The sequence below is a fragment of the Drosophila novamexicana genome, unplaced genomic scaffold, assembly GCF_003285875.2.
Source record: "Drosophila novamexicana strain 15010-1031.04,08,12 unplaced genomic scaffold, DnovRS2.1 tig00004554-arrow-pilon, whole genome shotgun sequence".
In the NCBI taxonomy this organism is placed as follows: Eukaryota; Metazoa; Arthropoda; class Insecta; order Diptera; family Drosophilidae; genus Drosophila; species Drosophila novamexicana.
In genome coordinates this window covers 2436442-2463658 of record NW_020825051.1, presented here as the reverse complement: position 1 = coordinate 2463658, position 27217 = coordinate 2436442, and the positions used below count along the sequence as shown (strand labels likewise).

At 39.3% G+C, this 27217-nt stretch overlaps 1 protein-coding gene across 1 annotated transcript in view; it reads left to right on the top strand.

Annotated features, from left to right (window-relative positions):
* The first annotated feature begins 876 nt into the window (after nucleotides 1-876).
* Nucleotides 877-27217, top strand: part of LOC115769628 (myocardin-related transcription factor B) — a 41922-nt gene continuing 15581 nt past the window's right edge. The window contains exon 1 of the mRNA XM_030714536.1: nucleotides 877-945. Within this exon, the coding sequence (XP_030570396.1) occupies nucleotides 882-945 (64 nt within the window). The 5' untranslated portion in view covers nucleotides 877-881. The remainder of the gene's footprint in view (nucleotides 946-27217) is intronic.

Sequence of the window (27217 nt, the reverse complement as noted above, 5' to 3'; positions counted from 1 at the left end):
TGGCCGCGCCGCCGCCAAATTATCTAACAGTTGCTGACGATGCTCGTTGAGAATTTTCGTCGGTTTTTTCGGCATTTTTCGAAAATCAGGGAGACTCGCACTCGTACTCGTACTCGCTGTCGTTGATTTCTAAGTTCGAAATCTCTGGCGATCCGTTGCACGCCTGGCCGTGCCGTGTGTGTCTGCTCAGTGGTCTCTGCGGAGGTTTCACGTTTGAACGTCTCGTACAATTTTCACGGAAAAGCGCAATGTGAAAGCCAGAGACTAGAAATAGCCACGGCGTGACGTCCCCAAACAGACTAGACACTGACAGTAGCAAACCGAAGCGAACCCAGTTCAGATCAAATCAGATCAAATCGGATCGGATCAGATCTCAGATAAGATCATTATCGCAGATTATTGATCCTGTAAAACTGTCGCGCCTGACAAATGGCCAGCCAAGTGTGAGAGAACGAAAAACTGTGCAGAAAATGCTGTTAACATTCCAAAAACAAAATAAACGAAAGTGTTGAAAAGATTTTGCAAACTTAATTTTGATTTGCAACAAGTAGCGATTTATTCGTTCGGCAGGTGGTTTCCTCTAGTTTCTCATAAAGAAACTCCCAACCCACAGCCATTGCAGGCGCGTCTCGCGTGTGTGTGTGCGGTGTGTGTGTGCGCATTTGTGTTTGTGTGTGCTCGTTCCTCGTCAGTGCGTGTGTGTCAGTGTGTTGTGCTTAACCAAATGTTGTGCCAGCTGACATTGTGTTGGTCGTGAGGTCGTCGTCGCCGTCGTCGTCGTCGAGTCCAACACACGTAACGCGACGTGGACAGCGCAAAGCGATTAAAGTTGGCCAGTTGGAAATTGGAGCGCTGCTGGAACCGGGACCGGGACCGGGACCATGCCGATCATTGCCGATGCCACCAACGATGAGCCACCAGCAAAATGTTGCAAATATTGTGAGGGTATGCCTAGAATTTATATACATGTAGTCTCTATTATATATATATATATCACAACATAATAATACATGCAGTTCGCTTTGCCGCCGGCGAGTTCACTAACCCAACAACATATATCCCTGGATGCCACGCACTTTTGGTATCTATTAGCTGCGGTAATTAGCTGGGAGGCAAATACAAACACTAGACGCTCAGACTGGGACTCTAGACGAAAGCGTTTCGATTTGATTGCACGTTTGCTTCAATTGATAGATTTATGCGTAATTTGCCTCTGCCTCTCGCTCTCACCAACTCTCTCTCTCTCTCTGTCTCTCTCTCTCTATCTCTCTCTCTCTGCTGTCTCTCTCACGCTCGCCCTCTCTCTCTCGTCGGCACTTGATTGTCTTGACTGGCATTAACTTTGTGCCCCCGAGTTTTGACTCTTAGTTTTGTTTGTTTTAATTTTCAAATTTTCAGTTGTTCTTGTTGTTGTTGGAAAAGGAACGCCAGCAATTGATGGGGGTGGGGGCACTTTGTTTTTCCTGCTATGTTGCCACTAAAAAGCCGCTGACGTGTCTACTTAAAATTTTCAAAATCATGACAGCCACACTAACCGGCCTCTAGGCCCGCAAATTAGCCGTAAAACAAAAAACTCTTTTATTTTTTCAAAAAACAAATACCTCTTGCATGTTTTCACACAGCCGGAAATGTCAAAACAATATAGCCAAAATTAATTATATTACCTTTAAAAATAGCTTAAAGCAAACTAGACTTTAAGATATATATAAAGATCTAGACTTGTATATAGAGAAAGATGTGTCTCAAGCTTTTATCACTCAGCTGATATATGGCTAGATGAACCGAATTTTCTATTAAAAAAGCAGATTTAGCTTTAGTTGTTATTTTGTTTATGTTAATTAGAAAACTTGTGTTGCCACAAATGAGGCAGCTTGTGGCTGCCGCTGCTGCAGCCGGTCTCGGTAGGGTTTCTAGTTGTGTAGCCGTGCGTTGGCACGCGATCAATGTCAATTTAAAGGCTGCTGGCCTTTTGCCTCCCACTTAATACACAGCCCCTGGCCGCCCACCCACTGCTGCAAAAATACCCAACATTGTTAATTTTGTCAACTAATTCACATAATATAGCCGGGGTGCAAGGCGATGAGAATTGGTTGCTGTTTCGGCTCACGGTTCAAATCAACTTTCTGATTTTAAGTTTTACTCTAAAAGCTTGTTTTTCATATCCATGAACTAAAACCTTGGTCTATTCAAAATTACCAAACTTCTTTCTACTTTCATCTTAGTTTTCCATATGCTTGCATTCTTCAAAATTGGCTAACTTCTTTGTATTTCATCTTTATTTTATATTTCTAAAACATAAAATATGCAAACTTATTGTAAAGCAATTTTATCTTACATTTATAATTGCCCGTTGTACGGAAAATATTGCAAGCCATAAATATTTTCTAATACAAAATGTGGGCTAAATTTAACCTTAACCTTAAATATGCAAAATAGGGTCAGATAAATGCAACGATTGGGGTCAATGTTTTCTTTACTTCGACGCTGGGTTTCACTCAAAGTTTTTGAGGGCTCACCCAAAAAGTCGATTTTCGTTTGATTCAAAACATTGTTGATGCTTTTCTTTTTAAAGCTGTTCTTTAGGATTAGATTAAGGTTCAGTTCAGGGAAAACGTATTTGGTAATCCGGGCTCTAACTGGGTTGAAGCCTTGAATAAATGAAACTCAATGAACCGCAGATAAAGACGTTTAAAATTTGCCTAAACTTGGCCAAATATATTAAAAGAAGAAGCTTTAAGATTGTTTTAATTGCATAAAAGATTTAAAGTCAAAGAATGCATATAAATGTTTGAGATTTATAGAAAACTAAATTAACTTGCATTATCAGATTTATTATTAACTTTTTGATTAATGCTGAAAGTATTTGAAAAAGTGTTTAAAAAAAAAAAAATTTCACAAATATAATAAAAAATTATGTTTACACATAAATATGCTGTTAAGACAGACATTTATCACATAAAAGATGTGTAAGATATGTACGCATATAAAAACATATTATAAATAAATTTAAGTCAAGTAAAAATATTAAATAATATAAGTCAAAATATGGAGAACAAAATGTTCTATATGGCGTGAAAAACTAATTCAGCATCTATCAATTTATTTGGTTCCCTTTAGCTAGCGAGTTTTTGGGCACTTTTGATGAACATTTCTGATTGTTGCAGCCAAAACAAATGAAAAGTTGTTAGGTTGTAATTTTCCATCTTTTGCGGCCGACTGCGAAATCAAACGCATTTAAAAATAAATAAATTATTGTAATACCCAGAATTTATCAATCTAAAAAGCGGGCAAAAACAACAGCATGCATTGAGGATCAACAGACATTAGCCATATAAATGACTTGTTTACAACAAAGCGCAGTGTTTACAAATAGTCGGATAACCCGCAAGAAAAACTCATTTCTGTGGGCCAGGCCAACGTCGAATTGCTACCGAGCCTTGACACTCTTTTCAAAATGTTGTTGTGATTTTTATACAGTTTGTTAGATATACACATGTATATAAATATATATATTTATATATTTTAGCTATAACAATTTGATTAGCCTGATCGCGATGCTGCTCTGGCCGCGTGGGCGTGGCACTTAAATGCAGTTTTGTCCCTCATATATGTATACTAAACGGAAAATTTTCATTATGCCGTCTTTTTTTTATGACTTTTCTTATTTACATGCAAAGCGCGCGCAGCCTGCGCTCCGAATTAGCTGCCGTGCGACAGTCGACAGCAGCAACAACAACAACAACAACAACAACAACAACAACAACAACAACAACAATAAAATCAAATTTAATGAAATCCAAATGAGATATATAAGCAAAAGGGCGCAGTCGCTGCGCGTTGCTGCCTTTTTTTATGGCCATTTTCAATGTAATTTTTAGTGTTGAGTGGGGCATAAGGTGTTCTTTTTGTTTGTTTGTCCCGATGTGTGTGTGTGCGTGTTTGTATTTGTGCTCTTAAACACTTTAGGTAAGTGTCGCTGTTGCTGCTATTTTTAGTATTGCCCCCAACAGTCGCCACGTTCCCTGTCCAGCGGCACGTCTACAGCTCGACAATTTTGATTCAAACGAAATAGGATGAAATCTTTTGTTGTCGTTGTGTGCGCAGAAAATGCTGGAATATGTGGCATTATCTAGTTAAGCAGTTTTTGTAAACATGTTACAGAACATTTATGAATTCACACTAATTTGACTATGTACAATTTATTCCGCCACAAAATCTAACGACAATAACAGACAGAATATTCATATTATATTAAACAAACAAAATATATGCAAACATTGTAAATAGTTGCATGTAATTGAACACTGTTTTATCATATCTAGAACCTGCCCTTTGTCATATAAATTCATTCCATTTATCTGACAGTTGTATTTTAAACGCATAAGAGATCTCGCATGCAATTAAAAAATCTGTTTACTTAGTTACATTAGATGCCGCTTAACTGAATAAGTTTTACTCGTACATATAGAGCTTTAATTAAACAATTTCTGTTTAGTTGTTGCATTTGATGCTGCTTAGTTTCATTTAGCCAAGAGTATCTTATGGGCATAAAAGTGTTATGCTAAATATATTCAAAAACACAAAGTTGCCTCATGGACAAACAATTTGTAAAATAATTTCTTAATTGTAATTCGTTGTACTCAGATTATCTACGCATTATGTGATAAGGCTAATTAAATTTAAGCTATCTGAAACTTGAACGTAAAGCCAAAATGCAAATCAATCGAATCCTTTTTGGCTGATCAGTCAACAAAACATATTTGAAATACATGCTGGACGCGCTACAAAGTGGCAAATTAATTTGCACTTGCATCATCAACAGCAGCAACAGCAGCAGCAGCAACAACTACAACAACGACAACAACAACAACAACAACAACGACAACAACAATTTGATATCCATGGCAACCAGGGCGTCGTGTTCAATTGTTTTTTGCTTAGCTGCGCGCCAAAGTGTGAAAAACATGCCGCAAAATTGCCGAAAAAGCCACACGCACTCACACACAGGCACGCATACACATACATAGCCACACACACACTCACACACAGAAACGGTTGTTTCTGTTTTGTATTTTGCCCATTTTTGTAGTCAAATTTCGTTGCTGCCGCTGTCTGAATCAGCCGCGTTGCGCTGACGTCTTTCGACGTGCCAAGCGGCTGCGGTACAACGTGGCGTATGAATAATTTTGTTGTTTTCGGTTTTGCGCAATGTTTACACACACACACGCTTACACACGCACACACGCTTATATATATTGGCAACGCACGGCGCGCCAAAGTCAAAATTCATGTAAAACACAGTACAGTATGATGGGGGCATGGCCTTTGGGGGTGGTCATTGCTGGACAGTGGGCTGGGGTTTTAGGGGCTTACGATTATTACGAGTATTCTGCCATTGTCGGAGCTTGTGCATTACTTTTGCATATTGCAGACATATGTTCGACAGAGAGCAACAGGCCGCGTTTTTCCTTATATCTTTTTTTTTGTTTTCCAGCCACTGCCACAAATTTTTGTGTGTGTAGCATCCACATTTGATTAGCGTTGAATACTGCTGTTCGGAATTCGCCGGAAAAATGAAATGAAAGCTTACGCGTTTGTGCAAATAAACAAATGGAATAAAAAAAATTTCAGCAATGCTGTGAAATAGTTGGAGTATAGCTGCTGCATTCCAGTTTTATTGGGATTAACCAGAGATTTTGATAGGCAGAAAGGGAGAGAGAGAGAGAGAGAGAGAGAGAGGGAGAGAGAGAGAGAGACAGAGAGGGGGAGAGAGAGAGAGCGTGTGCATGTGGAGATATTGTTTAGAGAGTTGAAATCTTTGGCAATTTCCAGGTGTGCTTTTAGTGTTTGCCCTCTCAATTGTTGTTGTTCCTTTTGTTTTTATGTATTTTTAAATTCTTTTCATTTCGCTTTCTGTGCTGCTGCTTATTGAAAAATATTTTTCTTGGCAATTACCGTTGAAGTTCTCAGCCACGTTGCCGTGCAACATGTGTGTGCCACCCCAACCCCAGCCCCAGACCCCACTCGTATCCACTCTAAGGTCGTTCTCCATGTTGTACATTGCTTTATATTTAATAAGCTTCTACTGTTTTTTTTTTTCATTGCATTTGGCTGTAGCGACGTTTTATTGAAATGGAATGCCATGAATTTGTTGCTGTTGTATTTTCCTTTTATTTTTTATTTTATTGTGTAAAATGCAACAATTTGTATTCATGGCAACGCATGGTCTTCGCTTTGAGACGTGGCCGATGTAGCATGAATGTTTTTTTTTTCTTTTTTGCCCGTCTCGTTCAAGCCCCTTGGGGCGACCTTGATTTTGAACTCATTTAATGAGGATTGCAGCATTAAAATTGAGGCCAATGGCTGAGTTTTTTTGGTCCGCCACATTTGCGGGAGTTGTTCAGGTGCTTATATATCATATAGATGGCTATTTAACTGGGCTAGAGCCTGGGCTGGGTTGGTCAATATAATTTAATTAATGCTTGTTTTAGGGTTTCGAAATGGGCTTTTAAGTCGCTCACAATTTATGGCTTGCATCTTTAAAGAAGAATCGTCCCTAGAAGCTAGAAACTAGAAGCGCTCGGCTAGATTCATTGTATAAACTTTCAATTATTTAAAGCTACCTTTAGTGATTGATATGTTATTTTATAATAGAACACAAAACTTAGAAAGCTGTTTAAAGATTTAAATGCTAACATTTGCATTATCAAATTCACTATAAGTATGACTCTTGCTCTATCAACATGCATTTCACCCGCTGAAAGTTCATTTTTAAGCTCTTTATTTATCGTAAAAAAATAGTCTTGCTTAACTAATTCAATTATTACTCATAGTTTATGCTTCAACACATTTGTTTCTTGTGCATAAAGATCTCACTCATGCCACAGTTATTCAAGCAACCCACATCACATTCACACCCACACACACACACACACGCACGCACACATACAGTGAAGACTCCGGCGCACGCCTCATTAGAACACCTTTCAGTTTGCTGTGTAATTTTCGCAACATTTTTAATGGCGTGCGGGGACATTTTGGCACTCGAGTGACCGTGTGTCAGTCCGGCCCCCTCTCTCTGTGTGCTCCCCAATGCAGCCCCCTTCTTGCCACAGATTGCACTTGCTCTCGCATTGCGTCGCACGCAAAACTATTTAGAGAAGTGTCGAGAAATGTCTGCATTGGCGTCGCCGCTGCAGTTGCACACAGTTTGCAACAATTTTGTCGTCGTCGTTGTCGTTGTAGTCGTTGTCGTCGTGCGTTTGCCCACAGCTGTAGCTGCAGTCACACGCCTGCCACGCCCCACATTACGTCGCGTCGCATTGGCCGGCCGTCGTCCCGTTGCCCCGCCGCCCCGCTGCCACATTATGCGGGCGGTCGTTGATAAATTACAAAACATTGCGCCGGCTATTTTAAATGTGGCATAAAATTTGCATTTTATATTTTTGATATATTTTGATATTTTTAACGGCAACATTTTCTACTCCTGCCGCTGTCATCGAATCGAGGTTGAGTCTCTTCGGTAAAAAACAGCCTAATCTAGCCAAACGTGGGCGTACCACTGTAAAAAAAACTGTGTCACATTGCTCATTAGCTCGGTTGCATGAAGCATTTCTCTCTTTATTCTAAGCGAAAGCGCCAAAAAATAAACAGACTGCAAAAAAAGACAGAAAACAATTGCCAAAAAGCTTAAGAAAATTTGTCATTTCGCGTTGCGTTTGTTTGTTTAGCGTCCTTTTTTTTTTGTTTTTGTTGTTTCTTCTTCGGTTTTCTGATTTATTTTCAGTTTGACAAATGCACAAAAATTTGACCATGGCACGTCAAGAAGTGTGGTCATTGTATTTTTAATGCCACTTCGATATAGATAAATTGCCAAAAGGCGCTGCAGTCCCCCGCAAGTGTATTCACAATGCCCCTCTACCCCAAGAGAAAAAACTCGTCTAGAATTGTACAATTCCAGAGTAGAACTCGTGCCATGACTGTCCAATTAGCTATAATCAGAAATCTCACGTAATACTGAAATATGATTCGGGCTTACGGTTGCGTTCGATACAAGATTTATGTGGGTTTTATGGGCAGCAAGTAATTATAATTATTATTAGAAGAGCTTACGAAATGCTCATCAACTTATGAATGTGAGAAATATATCTTTATATAACTACATATCGATGACAATGATATAAGCAACTGCTGATAACTAATTTATAAAAATACCTAACTGCCATTGTTGCTCGAATTGCAAATTGAATTTTCTGAAATTACTCAAATTACAAATTAGTTTTCCTGAAACTCTCGTGCGTCACAGATGAAGTCCTCTCCCTCAGTTTTACGCAACAAGTTTTGATAACAAAACTTTATGCGCCTTTTCGTCGGTAATTACATAGAGTATTAGCCGGTCTGTGTACCAATTAGGTTGTTAATTAAGAGCAGCCTGATAACGTTATTTCCAGTGAATGCAGAGACACCGCTGTCTAGAGTTGGAATCTGGTCTCCTCCGGCTGCCTTGGCTGCCTCGGCTGCATGTACTTATTAATAACTAGAAATTGTCAGGCACTTGATGTGGGTCAAACATGGCAAATAGTAGGCAGCCGGCGCTGCACTCGGCTATAAATAAAGCAGTTTCAACTGAAGTTAAAACAGGTGCACGTCGCATGCTGATGCCGAGCGGCGTGTGGCAAAAAAGATTGCAGTTTTCATGTGCTTGGCCATGCTATTTGTTGTTGACTTGCGTACAAGTTTTTGGCTGGCATTAACTTTAAAGTGGATATGTGGTAGCAATTTCTATCTGGGCACCACTTGCCACTTGATTCTTTGAACTCTAAACTTTTCCCATTGCAGTTGGTAATAGTTGCTTGCACTTTTTGCATATGTCAGGGAACAGAATTGCATTTTACACACACATAAGCTAAAGGGCGTCCATGTCAGAGTAAATCTGCAGGCACGTGGCATCAACTTTTCAATTTCTCGCACAAATCCCACTTCACACACGCACACACAGTCACACAATCACTCGCTGGCCATACATATGCCACTTACTTGGCCCGACAATGCAATCAACATAAATACAAATCCCCAAACTATTTTAATGTGGTCTCGAACCAACCTACAAAGGTCGGCCTCAGATTGTTGTTGTCTTAATGGAAAAGTTGAAAAATATGTGGGGGAAAGCAAAAATAGAAAGGACTCAACGAAAAAAAAGACACAAAACCAACTTAAAAGCGCATAAAAAGTCATTTTTGGCTGCTGGCCAAGCGTCCAACCGGGCGTATGCGAAATGCGAACTGTTGCTGTCACTCGTGCACTCTGTGGCGCCATCTAGCGCTGAAGTGCTTAAGTTGTATTAAGCCTCGCGGGGTGCGGTCCAGCGCAGCGCTGAGCTGCCTTTGGGACCTGTTAACTGGAATTACTCACGTTTAATGTTCTGAAGGGAGGATCAAATCTCCGCAAATGAGTTTTACTTTGAGCTGGGTTTAAAAAACTGACGCTTTAATTAAAAAATGTTTACAAAAAGCAGGTGCAATAAAACTTTTCAAGCAAACTTGTTGAATCTGCGATTTCATTTATTATTATATTGTACAAAACGTGCTTTTATCGTGCGAACTTAAAACAGCGTAAGTACTGTTAATGTTCCAGTTTTTCGAATTGCTAAATGCATTTCTTTTATTAATTAGCCGCTGTAAGTTAATTATTCAAATGGCGGCTACGTGCTTAAATGCTTGTTGGGCTATGATTATTATTATAATTAATTTTGCTGCCGTGTAATCTGTTTTCCCATCAATTCATTATTCTATTATTAAATATTATGAGTTTTTCTTCTTCTGCTGTTTGATTAAATGCCAAACCCAAAGCTGGTTAGAGACCTTTGGCCTGTGTCAACAGCTTCTGGTTGCCTGATTGAGCCATTGTTGTGACAACTGTCTTCACAATCTTGCTAAAAAGCAAAGTTTATCCAAAGCCTTGCCCTCTACAAGGTAAACACACAGGCCAAGTGCTGTCCCTCTGCACCCTGCTCTCAAGCCAAGAACTTGGTCAAACACACGCGCCAAGTCGATCAACAATGTGAACGCCCCCAAAGTTGCACAGTCCATGCTGCTGCTGTTGTTGTTGTTGTTGTTGCTATCATTTGTTGATTTTGTCGGGCTGCAAGTATTTGGCCAAATCTCTTGGAAAATAAAATATGCTGTAGCAGAATTGTTGTTTGGCAGGCGTGCAGGCGGCTAATTGAAAATCGTTTCCTGACAATCTGCTTTTTGCGAAAGCGTTGAACTTTGTGCTCGATATTAACAGGCAGTTTTGCCGCTTGGCCGGCCGGACTCCCGGACTCCCCCTTTCTCCTTTCCGCTGGCCATATGCAGACACTTTGGTTCATTGACATTTTGGCAATTTGCTGCCATTAGCAGGCGGCGGCTCGCCGTTTGTGTCCTCATTTCAAAGCAAACAAATAAATATGGAAATTATGGCACGCAGCATAATGAAAATGTAACTCAGCAGCGATCCCCGCCCCCTTTATGAGGCCATGTTTATGAGGCGAGGCGCCACAGTATTTTCTTTTTTCTTTTTTTTTATTTTTGGTATAGAATTTTTAGCGACTTTGCGTACATTTTTGGACTGGGCCAAGTAACAGGCCAATTAAATGAATTTGTGGAAATTGGGATTCACATGATGCCCATTTGCGATCAATTTCGATTTTTGCCACCTTGCGCCTAATTGATGGCCAGCCGCATTTGAGCCATGTTACTTGGCCATGTTATGTGGAAATTTTGTTGATTTTGCATAAATTGTTTGGTTTTTTTTTTTTGTTTAGATCATTTCAACGCGCTGCGTACTTATTTTGTTTTGCTGTCTGTTTTGGTATTTGACTTTTTTATTGGTTTTCAGTTGCGCATTTCCCATTTCCCATTTGTCTGTGTTTTGTTTACAAGCTGTTATTGTTAAATTAAACATTTCGTGATACATTTAGTCATGCACTAACTGCTTAAACTGTGTTCAAGTGCCTTAATCGCTTCCAATCGATTTTTAGGTAAAGCGCTTGCGATATTATCACCATAAATTTCGATATGTCTTGCATTTATTTTTAAACCAATTTTCGACTCGTCTTCGCGTTCATAGTTTTTATATCAACTTTATTTTATTATTTAATTTACTTGTGTGTGTGTGTGTGTGTGTGTGTGTGTGTGTGAGTGTGCGCTGGCTGCCATTTTTATGTGTGTATTTGCTTGTCAGGCTCTTAGAATTTATGTTATGTTTTTCACATACATTCTTTGGTTTGTCTGCTGCCGGTTTTCATTCGCTTTTCATTATTTCAGTGTTTTTTTTTTTTTGTCTTCCTATATAAAAATCTTTTTTGCTGCCTTTGGTTAGGCGGTGAATGTCGCCCAGCACCAATTCCCATACCCATTGCCGTGTAGCCCGTCGCAGTCCCAGCCAATCCTAGCCAATCCCAGCCAGTCCCAGTCGCAGTCGCAGTCGCAGTGGCAGTCGCAGGCCAGCATGGCGCAACAGATTTCTTTGCCTCCATCACGCATTTGACTTTCAAATGAAGGACAAATATTGAATGGTCGAGCCAAGCAACAAACAAACAAGAACAACAGCAACAAAACCAACAACAACAATAAAGTTGTCGACGTGGCAATTGGTAGCAGGCGAGGCAAACGTAATGTTGAGGGCGGACTATAAAAGTTTTGCAGTCGATTTTGGTTTTAGCTACGAATATGTGTGTGCCATGTAGTGGGTGTGCGTGGTGTGTGTGTGCGTGTGTGTGTATGCGTATGTGTATTGTTGTCTTTCTCTCGTTTTATTTCGACTTTGTTCTTGTTTAGGGCTTTGAATATAAATTATGTGCGTAATTTGATTTTAAACTGTCGCTTATTGCCAGCCAGCTTTTTTTTTTAAATATATTCCCAAAGGCCAGATTATTGAGAAATTTGTCATTCATAGTAAAGCTAAAACCAGCTAGTTCAGGCCATAAAAAAAGCTATGCAGCCTGCAAGGCCATAATCAAAACAAATTAAGAAATCATATTCTGAATGCCGAAAAAATAAATTAATGACTAATTTTGCACCTAAAATATTAGTTTATACTGTTTGCATATGATTTGTCATAGCTAATTGGGTTTGTTTTTCGAGAGTGGAAAATTTCTATAATTTAAGTTTTCTTTTTTAAATGTTTTATTTTATTAGAGTGTTTTTTGTGCATTTCTTAATATATTTTGTTGTTGTTAAAATGTTTTCTATGCCAAGTAAAAATCAATTTTTGAGTTGCTTCATTTAGTTTTTATTTATGCTGCACACACACACACACACACACACTCGCACACACAGAGAGACTCAGACAAAGATCAAGAACTGCTGCTGGCCCGGCCGCATCGGCCAGCATTATAAATAGATGGAAGCAACGTCGCCACTTAAGCCAGCTCGGGGCAGCAACAAATTTTATCGACACGGGCCAACTGTCAGCCCCAAAAGGCTGGCAGGGAAAACATCTTCCATGGGAATCAGCATGCAAATCCGCACTGGGCGCGCCGGGCTCTAAGCATTGTGTCAGCCATGTTGAGCCCAACGGCAATGTTTTTTAGCCCAAATAAGCGCAAAAATACGCACGCCACGCACTTGTATCTGTAAGATACGCAGCAACAGCAGCAACAGCAGCATCAGCAGCTAGCAATGCAAATAACTTGGCACACAGTCGCAACAGCGGACAGGGCGTCAGACGTGGGACGTTGTGGCCATGCATGAGCAAAGATTCTAATGCAATTTCACTTGTGTCTTGACTGAGCGATAAGTTAAGTTGGGTCAGCGCAGCGGGGCTGTGTGGTGGGGCTAAATGTGTTTTAGTCGACTTCGAATTCGTATCCGTGCAGTTTTTGGTCTTGTTTATTTAGGACTCGGTTGTCTGTTGCTGCTGCATTTGGACTGCATAAAAAATGCACAGCATTTAGTAGTTTTTTATACCCTGTTAACAGCTGTTAAGGGTATAAAGCTGTTGCATATGTTTGTGACATGAAACATGTAGAATGTACACGAATCATGCTAGCTAGTAATACATTCAATGGGGTAGAATACACAGAATAAGTGCAATAAGTTTTTCCTATCCGGTCAACTAAGAGGTATCTTCAAGTCGGGCCCTCTCGACTGCTGCATTGTTATTGCTTGCTTGTTATTATGTATTTTTGTGACTTTCTTTCTTGTTTTCTTACTTTTACGGGCTGGCCAACTCGACTGTGAGTTTTATTTGGCTGCCGTAATTAATTTGCCAGCTACAAAATGTGGCAAGCAAAACAAAACAAAATCCTTCCCTTTTTGGCTGCATTGTTCAACTTGATGTGGCTTGTTTATTTGTACGCTGGTCAGCCTCGCTCCGATCTCCCCTCCACTCTACTCTGCCCTGCTCTGTTCGGTTTAGTTCAGTTCGGTTCTATGCTGTTCTGATCTAGACGAGATGCACATCAAACGACAAGGCGCATTTTTTGCGTACTTGAAAGCACTTTCGAAAATAGCGCCGTATTTAGGTTTTAGGTCGTTCTACCAAACGCATTCAATGCGCATCACTTTGACGTTTGCCAAGCTCTAGAAAGACGCTGCAAAATGCCCAGAGAAACGGACGGACGCACATTCAGTCAGACAGTCAGTCAGTTGGTCTCTTGGTCTCGACTCTTGTTGTTTTAACTAGTGCGTTTGCACAGTAGCCGCAAATAGCAGCAAGTCGCGGTGTCATCACAACTATTTCATATATCTGCTACACTTTGACAATCGGTGTTGCCATCAGGCGCCGTAAACAAACCCGAAACGCAAACACGTTTGTAACAACCACAACTGAAAGCCGCGCCAAGTCAAGCAGAACCATTTGTATGTGTATCTGTCTGTGTGAGTGACACACAAATGCAAACATCGCACACGCAAGCTCATAAAAACAAAATGGCGTTACACAAAACTAAACGCTGTAAGCTCGTTAGAGTTGATTTCAGACAATTTGGCTGGAACACATAGCTAAGGAGTCAAAAACATTTAGCAGAAAGGCAATAATTGTTGATTTAAAACGTTTATTCAATTTTTAGCTTATAACTATTTTACGATTTACAAATAAATTAATTTTACAAGCACATAAAAGCTCTGAGCATCATTATATCTCATAAGTTTTCACTACTTTGGGTGAGGGATTAAGCTTTGAAAGCAAATTTAAGCAGCAAGAAATATTCTTTTTGGTAGTTAACATTGCTTTCTTCTCGTTGAAATAATGGGTGGGGTGAGGCGTCTTAAGTCATTGAGATTATGGGTTGGCTGAAGCTTTAAAAGCATTATAAGTGACATTAAGTTTGAAAGCACATTAAAGCTTTCTGTATTTTAAAAGCATTACACTACTTTCCACTCTTGCTTATAAGTTAGGTTTACGACTCGAAATGTTTTAATTAATCAAAAACATTTAGAATTTAAAGCTTGATCAAGTCAATAGCATACACGTCATTTTCGGCATCAATATAGCTAGCGGGAAAGCCGCTAAAGTAGCCGTTCTGTTCGCAGCATAAAAATCATTGTGGTTGGAATTCTCTACATCGTCAGCGCAATCGAACACACCTGAGAAATCAATCAATCGATTTGTTCAACTGTAACAGGCAAGAGAGACGGCAAAAGTGTGTGTGTGTCAATGTGTGAGAAAGGGCGAGAGGGAGACAGCACGAGAAATGGCAATGAGTTTAACAATCAGCCGCAACATGTTGTCAACAAATTTGAACGCTTGATATAAAACGCTGACTAGCTGACTGCGCCAAAAACCCGCTGGCATTCTATTTTTTTTTCTTCTGTTTTTCCGTTTTTTTGGGCTCAAAAGTTTTCTGTTCTGGATCTGTGCGGTGTATTTGCGGTAGGGCAAAGCTGACAATTGTCAGCCAACTGCAGCACATGTAAATAGCTTCAAAAAAACAAAAATAATAAAGCGCCCAGCCTGTGGCTAAAACTCTTTGTGTGTGTACATGTGTGATGATTTTCAAAATGAAACTTTGACTTTACGTTAAATTTAACCAAAACGACAAACTTGAAGGTACTCAAGAATGTGCAATAGGGTGTGAGTAGCATAACTCCTCAGGTTGGGAGTAGGAGGAGGAGATGGAGCAGGAGCCGGCAATGGCCGAGCATAGCTGGAAGATCTTGTCAAATGCCTTTGACAGTTGCCCTCAAAGCACAAATGAGCAGCAGCGCCCGCTCATTTGATTTACGTACGGCAAAAAGAATATCGTGGAAAATTTTCACGATGCACACACACACGCACATGCACAAGTGTCCACATACCATGTAAATATTTGGAGCGAAGACGTAAAGGGCAGCATTAGGGGGGCTGGGTGGGGGCGGCAGCTGACAACTGTTGCCCATTTCCGTTTGGCCTTGTGCAATAGACATTCGACGCGAAAGTTAAAAAGGCATCTGTTCCTGCTCTAGTTCCATTGCCAGTTGCAGCTTCTGTTCCCATGCATATTCGAAATCAGCTTAAATACTTACTTACAATGCGTAAACAAGTTCTGCAAGCAACTTTTGCACCCAAACGCACCGCTGGCTGCCACAAAAGTCAACAAGCTGAAGCTGCCCCAATGCTGTCGTCTATTTTTGGACAAGATTTGTTGCGTTCCATTTTCACAGCCCTCCCTCTCTCTCGTTCTTCCTCCCTCTCTGCATGACAAGCAAACTTTTTACCTTTGACGCGCTGCCTTAAGGTAGCACAACATAATTAGAGACACATATAAATATATATATATATATACATGCACATATACAAAGAGTATATACTATATATACATGTGTATGTGCAGGAAAACTTTGTGTGGGCGTCTCTGTGTGTTCCAATTTGTGTCAGTAATAGCTTTGATATTATAATACTGCTTTTAAAACTTTGCTGCAAAGTTTCAATAGCTGCATGGCTTTTGAGAAAGGGGTTCTTCCATTTAGGTGCAGCTAAAGCTTTTTCAACAAAATTAAATTCATTGAACTTAAGTTTGCTAATAACATAAATGTTCAATTGACAATGATTGAGAAATGGGTGTTAATTAAAAGTTATGTGAATAAATAATGCCGCCTTGTCTACAGATATTAAAAATAAATTAAGAGCTAATAAATTGCAAATAAAATAGAAAATTTCTACTTATAAATATATATACATTCTTTTCACTGGGCATCAACAATGATGATTAATGTGCATGTATTAAACAAAGGCAAAGTGCGCGTCTGAAAAAAAACAAGAACAATTGGCAAAATGTCGCACACACATCCATCATAATCTTTTGGATCTACTGAGTCAGGCAGTCAGTCCGTCAGTCAGTCAGCTAGTCGAGGTGAAAGGGAGCAGGGGCAGCAGGATATTTGACAACTTTATTGCGCAGCTCGAGAATGTCATAAATGTTTTGACTGGCCGTGCAGATTTACAGGCTTTTAATTAATTTCATTCAATTCAAATGTATCAACCGTTGACTGACAGACTGTCGCCGGACTTTTCACTTTCCTCCAGTTTTCCATTTGCTGGCATTTGCATTCAAAGACGTGGGCTGCTTGACGTTGACTATATGCCCATTTGATTTGTTATTCTTTTATTTTGCTTTTGCATATATTTATGCTCTTAATTTGCCTCATGTGTTAAATGGCGCTGCACTTTGGCTGCCTCCCGTCGCGGGCCTGTCAAATTTTCTAGCGTCATTTGCCATTTTCATATATTAATTTTTTTTTTTCCCCATTTTTTTTGTTCAGTTGTATTTTGTTTATTTATTGCATTTTTGTGTTGCAGACATTTTTGTGCATGTTTCACATTTTGAGCGCTGCGTCGCATCTTAATTGAGTATTTTATGTGATGTTTATAATTTATGTTTTTGATGGCTGGTAAAATGAACTTTGTTTTGGCTTAATGGAAAATTAGCTGATTTAATGGCTGCTTTCATGTTGGCAGCAATGCCCAAAAAGTGTGCCCAGATATTTGTTCGCCACAAAGAAAAAAATGGAGCGCACTCTCATTTTAATAATACACTAATAGTTGCTTACTTAAATATAAAAATGCCTTAAGCTGACCATTTAGTTTACCGACCTCCATGATTTACTAAATATACTATTAAGATCTATTTCATGTGCCTAACATTTATAAATTTAAAAATTTGTTTTAAAATGAATAATTTTTTCAATTATACTTAGTCTATACTCGTTTCGCACAGCTGAGACACACTTGAAATGTCACATTTTGTTAGTGTTCTTCTTTCCAATTTATAGTTTTTAGTGGCTCTATTGTCAAAACATTAATTATAATACAGCTAAATACATATAAGTAGGCAGGCGGCAGCTGTTTATATTTGTTTTATACTAAAAGCGCTAAAATGTATTAATCATTATCAGCGCAAATGTTTCGCTGTGTTAAGTATTTAGTTATTTCTTAAGTGTCTAGAATTTGAGGTTTATATTCGTATCCATCTTGCCCACTTACATATGTACATTTGTCTGTATGTATAGCGCTGGGATACTTGCCGGCCGGTATTTAGCAAAAAAAATAATAATATATATTGAGAAATTAGTTTATGAGGCCAGCAAAACTTTCCCGTGGGCGTCAATAGACGATTCTCATTGAAAAATTGCGTTTCAAGGTTAAGATATATAAAAAAAAATATATATAAAAAATAATAAAAAAGCTAAGCAGACGACCAAAGAGCAAAAGCCAACAAAGTATAAAAAGAAAAGTTTATTGTGTGATTTTTTTTATTAAATTTCTTTGTGCAAAATTGTACCCCACCTGTAGGCCACAAATAACAATAGGAATTCTTGCGTCTAAGCCCAAGTGTGACAACGCGTAAAAAAAAAGAACCATTATATATGGATGCATACTTAAGACTTAAGGCTATACTCGATATATTTTAATGACCCTCATTTTTGTCAGCGTTGTTGAGCAGCAGCAAAAGAAAAGAAATGAAGAAATCCAAAGCCAAGTTGCCAAGAAAAATAGCATAAAAATCGCCACAAAATATTTCTAAATATTTGTATTTAGCGCAAGTTAAATAATCAGACAGTCTATGCATACGTTATAAAAATAACAAAAAGCCAAAACGAAAAACGTTTTTCAAACCGACTCAAGCGAATAAAGAAAAGCGACAGCCAGCAACAAAAGCAGCAACAAAAGTGCCGACAAAATGGCCAAAAATAAAAGCTGCAAAACCGTTGGGAAATATTTAAACGCCATCGTTGCAAGAGTCTCTGCACTCGCTGCCTCTCTCACACTCTGCCTCTCTCGCCCTCTCTCTTCCTTTGTCTCTGTGTAAACACCTGTAGCTGAAAAATACGTAAGAGTCGCATCTTGCTGTGCTTTCCAATCACATCCACCAATCGGGTCCACCTTTTCACATTATACGCAAATACCTGAGACACCCACGTGCAACATGTGTTGCAACATTGTTGCACTTCTTCTTGCTTTTGGCTGGGTTAAGCGAACTGCATCGTCGGCTGGCGCTGCTCGCTTGATGGCCTGCCTCTCATCTGTTACACTGTGCGCTGCTTAACGGCCAAAACGACGACATATTTTTTTGTCAGCTTTGAATCGTGTCCTAAATTGCAGACAAAACTGCTGCCTTATTTTAACTATTAAATATCTATATTTTCTTTTTACTTTAACCAACTGTTTTTACTTAATATGTGTATAACAAGAAACTCGTATTTCAAATTCCATAACAACCTTTTGCCTTTTCAGAAAGCTTTGTGCCCAAAAATTTCGATGGTTCGCTTCGAACCAGCTCCATGTCTGTTTTGCAGCTATGAAAAACAATATCCTTGTTTTAAGGCAACTTTAAAGTGCGCTTCATAGTTAAAAATAAAAAAAAAAATCCAATACATAATATATTGTTTCATTTACCAGACTTGACTTGTCTATTATGCACAAAACGTGTGACGCGCAGCGCGTAAATTGTTGCATTAAAATCTCACATAATTAATTGCATTAAGTGGAAATGTTGTCATGGAAAACATGCGACCAAGGTTGTCGTTCAGTGCCTGCCCCTTTACATACTCACCTCGTCTCACCTGTCTGGTTTGTGGTAAATTTTGGCCAATGCATTTCTGCAGTTGCGGGGCCAGTTAATTACTTTGGCATTTGTCACACAGTTTTTGGCCGCATAGCTTACGTTAGAAATCCCCGCCGCTTGGGACATAAGTATTGGAAAATAGCGAATATTTTTAAATATTCTGGGTTTCTTATTTTATTTAAATGTAACACAGGCAGGCGCACAGACTGACAACTATTTTTGCTGCCAATGAAAATAATAATCGTAACCAAATTGCATATTTGAATTCAAATCCATATTTGAGTGTCTGGTTATTGTCTTAAACATTAGCTTAATGCCGCTGCTTGGCAACCGACATTAAGTTATCAACGCATAAATAAATCATATACATTTTTCTTTTATTATAATTATTTTGTTCTTTTTGCTTATTTGGATCGGTGTTTCACATATATAATTGTTTTTTTTGCCTTCTTGCTTGTGTTGTGGGCGTCGCATACGCCCCGTTGTACATTTTGGCTCATGTTGTGTGCAATTAATAAATTTAATTAAGAAATAACGTGCGCTGCCGCTATCGTCGCGCTTTCAAGTGTGAAAATTATGAAAATCTTTACGTTCTTGCATTAAGCGAAATTTAGCATGCAAATTTTCAGGCAACGGAATTAGCGCACAAAAATGATGTTCGCCCAACAAAACCCATAAATCAGTGTGGCTTTTGTTGGCGCTGGCTAGTTTTTAATTAAATCTGGCGTGGAATGCAGATGCGCTGCATTTAAGTCTGACTACCCCCACACACCACACACAAGTGTGCCCAAATCAAATGGCGCCCGATTCAAGGCCAGCCCCACGAATCCTGAAATTCAGCGAATGCTTCTTCAACCAATATAAATAATTGAAAATCGAATTTCACGTAATTCCATTCGTAAAAATTTCACATCGGCCGTGAGTCGCATAAATTCAATCGAAATGACCCACACAACACAGCACAAAGCATTGCAATCAGAGGGGAAGGGGCTGGGTTGTGGGTTCGCTGCCAAGAAACGAGCTACCACAACTGCAGTTTTCTTGTACTTCGTTTGTTGTGCTTGCATTGGTCATAAAGTTTACACACCTGTGTGTGGGTGTGTGTGCTTGTGGGTGCCAGGGACTGTGGATGTGTGTGTGAGTGTGTCTTTGGTGACGTGCGGTTGCGGCCAAGATTGCGGCTGCTTTTGGCTTGCATGCAGTCAGGGGCGGATGACAACTGCTTGTTGCATGGCACATGGCAAAAACGCCCCAAAACCAAGCCGAACAAATACTCAACAACAATTGGCTGCTTACCTGGCGCCTGGTTGCTGTCGAAGGACTTGTTTTCTATTGAAGGGCACGATCATTTGAGAGCTTCGCAGCAAATACTATTAACAATGCAATTGCGAAAATAGTTATATGTGTGCTTGTGTGTCAACGGTAAAAGTACGGGCTGCATAAATAAAATGGATAGAATCAAGAGGACCTAATGTATATAGAGTAAGAAAATAGACAGTTAGAATGAGGCAAATTGAAGAAACATGTAAATTAGAAACTTCAAAGCCAAAAGAGTAGCGCAAATAATTAAACTGGAAAATAAGCTAATCGCAGGATTAGTGCCACGTATGAAGAGACAATTCGGGAAAGCTGGATATACTCAAACAGTCGAACCTTTTTTAACAATTGTACGAACACAGGATATTGTAGGTGAATAATATGAAAATACCAACATTTAAAGCTCCCCTATTATCGGGAGCTCCCGACTAGAACCTCTTACCTGTTTTGTATACAAGAGACAGGCAAAATTTGAGCTTCACCCAAAATGTTTGGGATACTCAATGGATGATAAATTCTATTTATGATTTTTGTCCTATCTCCCTTAAAAGTATTTTATTTAAAGCAAAGCCAATTTTTTTTATTTTTTTCGATTGCCAAGTGGACTATTAAACTATCTGTATGAGCTATAAGCTTTTAAACTGAAGCCTTGGTCCACTATTATAAGAATAAAATTGTTCCTTTAATTTTTCACTTTTTCTTTGTCTATTGCATTATACTATGGGCACGAGTAATATATAATTTTTATGGTTCTAATTTTCAATTTGCATTTTGACTCATCGCAAAATTATTGTGAAACTATGCGCGCCGAATTTTTCGTTAGCTATTTTTGTTGTTTTTGTGATTGTTATTGTTGTAGTTGTGTTGTAGTTGCTGCTGCCATTTGGCATGTGCTCTGAGTGCCCAATAATATTCGCAATTATTTATTTCAATTTGCTAGCGTCGTGCACAACGCTGGCTTCGCAGTCGGCAGCTCAGTTATTGCCAAACCATCAAAGTATGCGCCATGAATAATATTCTCTATCCCTGTCCCACCACTCCTGCTGTGTTTGCATGTGTGTGAGTGTGTGTGTGTATGTGTGTGTGTGTATGTGTGTGGGCCCGCACCCGCTGCCAACGAATCGATGCGATGCTTAAAACGTGCGAAAAACTTTTATGTTTTAAAGATTTTTGCAACTTTGAACTTTTGTGAGCTGCAATAGCTGCCGCCTTTGGCCGAGACTTGGGATGATGCACTCGGCTGAGGGGGGGCTGGTGGTTGGCAGCGTGTGGCAGCGACATGACGACATCACAACATTAGAATCATTCGCAACACACACGCGCAACATTTGCTGGCAATTAATAAATTTTTAGTGTTTGCTGGCTGCGGCTTTTGTAATGTTTTATGAATGAAATGTTCGTCTCAATTGATGTCCGATAAATTGCAATCACACTCTGGCGCACATTAATTAATTTGTAGATCAAAAATTATGATTAGCAACATGCTTGCAGCTGCTTTCGCCGCCTCAGCCTGCCGTTAGCCTTGAAGGTGCGTTGACCAACATGGCGCAGTGCAACGCGTCGTATACGCAATGTGGGCGCCTAATTAGGTGAAATATGTTTGCTGCTGCTGTTTCTTGTAGTTATTAGTATTATTTGTATGCTTTTCTTTATATAACTGATGGCTAACCATCTATATTTCTCCCTTTCTCATTTCAGGTGAGTTATTGTTGTTGTTCTTGGCGCTGGCCGCAGTTGTTATTGATGCCTTTTCGGTATAGCAAACAAATTGTTAGCAGCGAAGCCTACAAATGTATCGAGTAAGTGTATGTGTCTGTGGCGATGTAAACACATGTGCGTGCATAACAAAAACATGAAGGTAGACAAGAGCTGACCAAGCCGAATCAGAAATTCGCTTGGTTCTCTGATAACTATAACATTGAGAAAGAGAGAAAGCTAGACCCATATTTAATTATATTAGAAACCTAACAATATAATTTGTTTACCGATGTGAGGGGTTCTTTTCTTTTATATGATTTCATGTTTAGTTAGCTTACGTTACAGATTTGTTATACTCTACGGTAAGGGTATGCTAGGCCATAATTTCAATAGCACAACAAACTTGACCGTTGCTGTCAAAATGTGCAAAGGAATATGTTGATGTTGTTGTTGCACGAATTGCAAATGAAATGTTGGCCAGGCCAAAAAAGTTGTTGTCGTTGTTGTTGTTGTTGTTGGCGTCTGGAAAAACGCGTCAAAGTCGACGTCATTAGGCACACAAATTATTTGCTGCTAATGCTTGGCTCTAGGCTATTTGTTGTTGTTGTTGTTATTGTTGTGTGCACAGTGTGTCGTGTTGTGTTTGTTTGTTTGTTTAACAAACGCGCGCGCTACACAATCAAAACGCTGGCGCTCACACACAGACACACAGCGAGCGTAAGAGAGAGAGAAAGAGAGAAGGGTGCGAAAGAGAGAGGGGCAGAGAGAGCGGAAAACCGATCAACATACGCTACGCCTGCTGTTGGTTAAATTAATTATTCAGTTGCTTGCGTGTGTGTTTGTGTGAGTGTGCGTGTGTGTGGCTGTCTTTCTTTTCAATGTTTCATGCATAATTAAGCAGTTTTGCAATTAGATATATGTGCGTGCAGGCACCTTAACCTTCCCACAAAACCCCAAAAGCAAATCCAGCCCGAGCTCAAAGCAAATAAAATAAACCTCAAACTCAACTAACTTAATTTGCTTAAGTTTTTTCTATTTTGTATTCCAGCTAAAGTTGGATGGGAAAAAGTATTTAATTGAATGGGAGTTTTCATTCAGATTTACGCAAATTAAAGGTTTTCATTTGAGGGTGCAAAATATTTACTAACAAATATAAACAGCAAGTACACATCTTAGGCTTGAGTCGGGCTAAATTTACTTTGTGAATCAAACTTAAATTGCTTTATAACTTGGCCGTCTGCTTTAAGTTTTATATATCTTTACGGTGCAATAGTAAATACACTTTATTATTCAAAGAGCTTAGCTCTTTTGTCGTGCTTAGTTAGTTAGTTTGTGTTATGCCAGCAGCAAGGTTCTATGTAAATATTCTAAGCCCTAAAGACGTATAGCTCTACTAGAATTTAGATTTACTCTTTAATGTCTGATGTGGGATTATTATTTCCGTGTGAAAGTCTAATTTTAGCCTGCAATAAACGATTCGTTTCTGCCTTGTTTGCCATTAAAAAGGACGTCAAGGCATTGGCTAATTGAATATAAAACAGACTCTTAAGCAATACGCGTGCAAGCAACCTTGTGCATTAGGTAAATATTTACACGCACTCGAGAGTTTATGGCCAGCTCTTATAATCTGCATATTTCTCTAATCAGGTGATGCCGGCCGCCCACTACAAATGCCAGCTAAGCTGTTGAAGCTATGTATATAGAGTGCCAATAGAGCATCTGATTTGATCAGTGTGCAGATTTTGCAATTTTTAACGTGAAAGTTTGTTGTTGTTTTATACAACTTTTAATGCTGTTCAGTGCTGGCGTGTGTGATAAAAACATATAAACAAAATATTTAGCCCTGAATTGTTTGCCAAAAAATGTTCATTCTTGTTGTTGTTGCTGGTGCTGTTGCTTATTATGCTTCTTTTTGTTTTTTTTTTTTTATTGTTTAGCCGGCAAGAGCAAAAACAACAACAACAACAACAACAGCAACAAGAAGAGCCAAAGCCAACAACAATGCCAAATTAAATGTACAAAAACTAAACACAAGACGCTGCCTGCCCGGCTGGCTAGCCGCAGTACGTCTGCTCTCTAGTATTTCCACTTTTTTCTTTCATTTTCTTTTTTGCTTTTCTTTTCGCACAATAAATAAATGTGTAGAGCGGCAACAACAATAATAACAACAACCACAACGGTTGATACGTACTCATGTAGAAAAACTTGCGAAATATTTTCCACTTGGCACGCAACATGGCCGAAGTAGAGGCAAGAAGAGGATCACAGAGCCAACAAGTTGAATTTTACACTTTTGATTTTTATTTTTCTCTTTTCTTCTTTTCCCCAATTTATTTTTAATTTGTATTTCTCGCCTGATCTGATAAAAACTAAATGCAGAACATATTCCGGCCAAGTGTTTATTGTTCTATTCGTACCGCCCACTTGAGACATACTTTGGAGACCGAAGAGCGGAGAGCTTGTTAACTGTAAAGGGCGGCCAGTTGTTTGTTGGCCTGGTCACGCCCACAGCATCCGGTCGATAGCATCCCACAAAATATATGGTATGCTCTGCGTGTGTGCGTGTGTGTTCTTGTGTGTGGCTTGCAGCAGTTGCCAAAATCAACCGACGTGTGCACTTGATTAAAAATAGTTTTGCCAAAATGCTCGTGCGGGTGGCTAGCAACAACAACCAGACGGGATGACATCGTCATATAGTGTTTGTTCTTCTCTATCATTGAAAATTCAATTTCAATTATTTGGGCTGTAGTATGTGTGCGCATGTGTCTGTGTGTGTTGGTGTGTGTGTATGTGTGTGTGTGTGTGTTACATAGCACTTAAATGTCAAATTTTGTCTATGTGGCTCATTTTCTTGACTCATATTTTTGCAAATTAAATTTTTATTGAGCGTATCGTTTGGGCATAATTAATTTTAATTGAGGACATTCACACACACACACACAGAGATACCCAACCAATCGGCCTGCCAGCCTATTTATAAGGCGCTCGAGAGCCGGAACAGTAGCCGCCAGGCCATGAAACGAGCAACTGGGCACCGTCCGCAGACAATTAACACAATGTGACAAGCCTCGAGCCTTGTCAGGAGCAGCCGCAGCTGTAAAACAAGCGTATTTATGCATTTCATGGAAATCAAATCAAATCGTATAAAATGATTTTGTTTTATGTTTGTCTGTTTTGATTTGTTATTGGCAAAGCAAGAACTAATTGATAAATTTTGATTTGTTTATGTAGTGCAAATGTTGTTTACCAGCTGTCAAACATTTTCTGGCAAATAAAGGTATTAACTATGTAAATTTAAATGTGCAGTTCTCGTCGAGGGAAGTAGAACAAAACATTAATGCTTGAGCAAAGTTCAGTTTAGCTAAATCTAGGCTGCACAATATATCTATATACATAATTGATGGCATATTTAATTATTTTCCAATTATTAATCAACACTTGACTTATAAGATTTAGATGTATTCAAAGCACATTAAAGCTGCAGTATGAGTTGAATAAATAAACTAAACTAAAAACGAACTTCACTCTACCTTGCTGCTAATGCCTGTGGTGCTGGCCAGTGAAAACTTATCAGACAAAAGTGCCTGCAACTGCACAGACATACACACACACTAATACTCACACACACACACACAATTCGCATTGTGCCCGAAGTGCTACACTAAGGCATCACATCCTGGACAGGCAATGGAGGCAGTCGGCGTCATTACAGGCGCTGCTTTGTATGCAAAACATGTTGCAAGACAGCCAGTCGGTAGTCCAGAGAGTGCGTGTGCGTGTGTTCGAATTTGTGTGTGTGCCCGTCCAATTGACTTTTGTTGTGCTGCAATTGTTTGGTCAGGTAGCACAAAGGGAGAAACTCAGCAGCGGCCAACAACTAGCCGACCGCAGACGTTGACGTTGACGTTGCCCACAACTCATTTGCATGCAGCAAACGCAGAGAAACAGCTTTAATTCAATTTCGGCTGCAGTGTGCAACAGTGCAGCCAGCTTTTTGCGTACTTTGTTCGCTTATTAACCAGCCATTGTTGTGCTGTATTCTGCAATTCTCCGATTCTCTGTTTCTACTGCTTGTTCAGCCGTGTGCCATCAATCAGCGCAAATATGTCAACAGCATAAAATGCTGTTTAAATTAAGAGTGAGTGAGTGAGAGAGAGAGAGCAAGAGAACCGCGCATAATGCCAGTTAAGTCTACTACTATCGACTGTCGATAGTCGACGCCCACCTCAGGCATCTCAGGCACCTCAGACACCTCAAGCACTCAGTCAGTCAGTCAGTCACTCAGTCAGTTGGTCAGTCTCAGTACTCGTCATCGGCTCTGTTCCACAAACGTGTTGCTTGACTCTCGGCGCTCGATTCAATTTGACTTAGTTTGCCGGTGCGCGCTCTTCACGTTGGACAACAACATTTTCACGCTCCGCGTTCCGCTTTGACAATCAACTGATAAAGTGCTTCCATGACTCATTTGCCAAGTCTCAACTTAATCTCTTACTTAAAAAGTGATATGCTTAAAAAAAATACAAAACAAACAAAAAATGAGCTGCAGCTCGAAGGTGTATTGATAAGATAAGCTAGCTGCAGAGAGTGCCCAAAAGTAAACAAATAACAGAATAGTAAAATATAAATAATGTGTATAATTAATATTCTCAAAAAGTTATTGCCTTTGTTATTGGCCTGAAGTAAGTCCAACTCTAGACATATATTACTTCAATCCATTTATATATGTGACTCATAAAGTCTGATAAGCTTCACCGAAAAGTAAAAACAGATAGAAAAACGTTTTTCAATGCTGTTTTTATGAAATGTTTGCTTTTTTTTTAGTACGTGTCCATAACTAACACGTTTTGTCAAATTGTTAGTTTTTGCCGTTGCTCTCAATATATTTTTGTTTTGCTTTTTTCAATAAATATCCCGCCGTGTGCCCCCCTTTGGCATATATCGCTGACACTTGTCATGTTGCGATAACATGCGAAATTTCTGCCCGCACCAAAAAGGCAAAAACGACTCGCTGCATATTAAAATTAGAAAAAAAAAAACAAGAAGAAATCAAATGTTCGCTATAAATTGTTATTAAATATATTATAGTATTATACACATTTTGAACTTGTTGCCGTTGTGGTGCCTGTAGTAAAACAAGTTTTCAGCGCTATGACCAAAAACAACAAAAAATAGCGA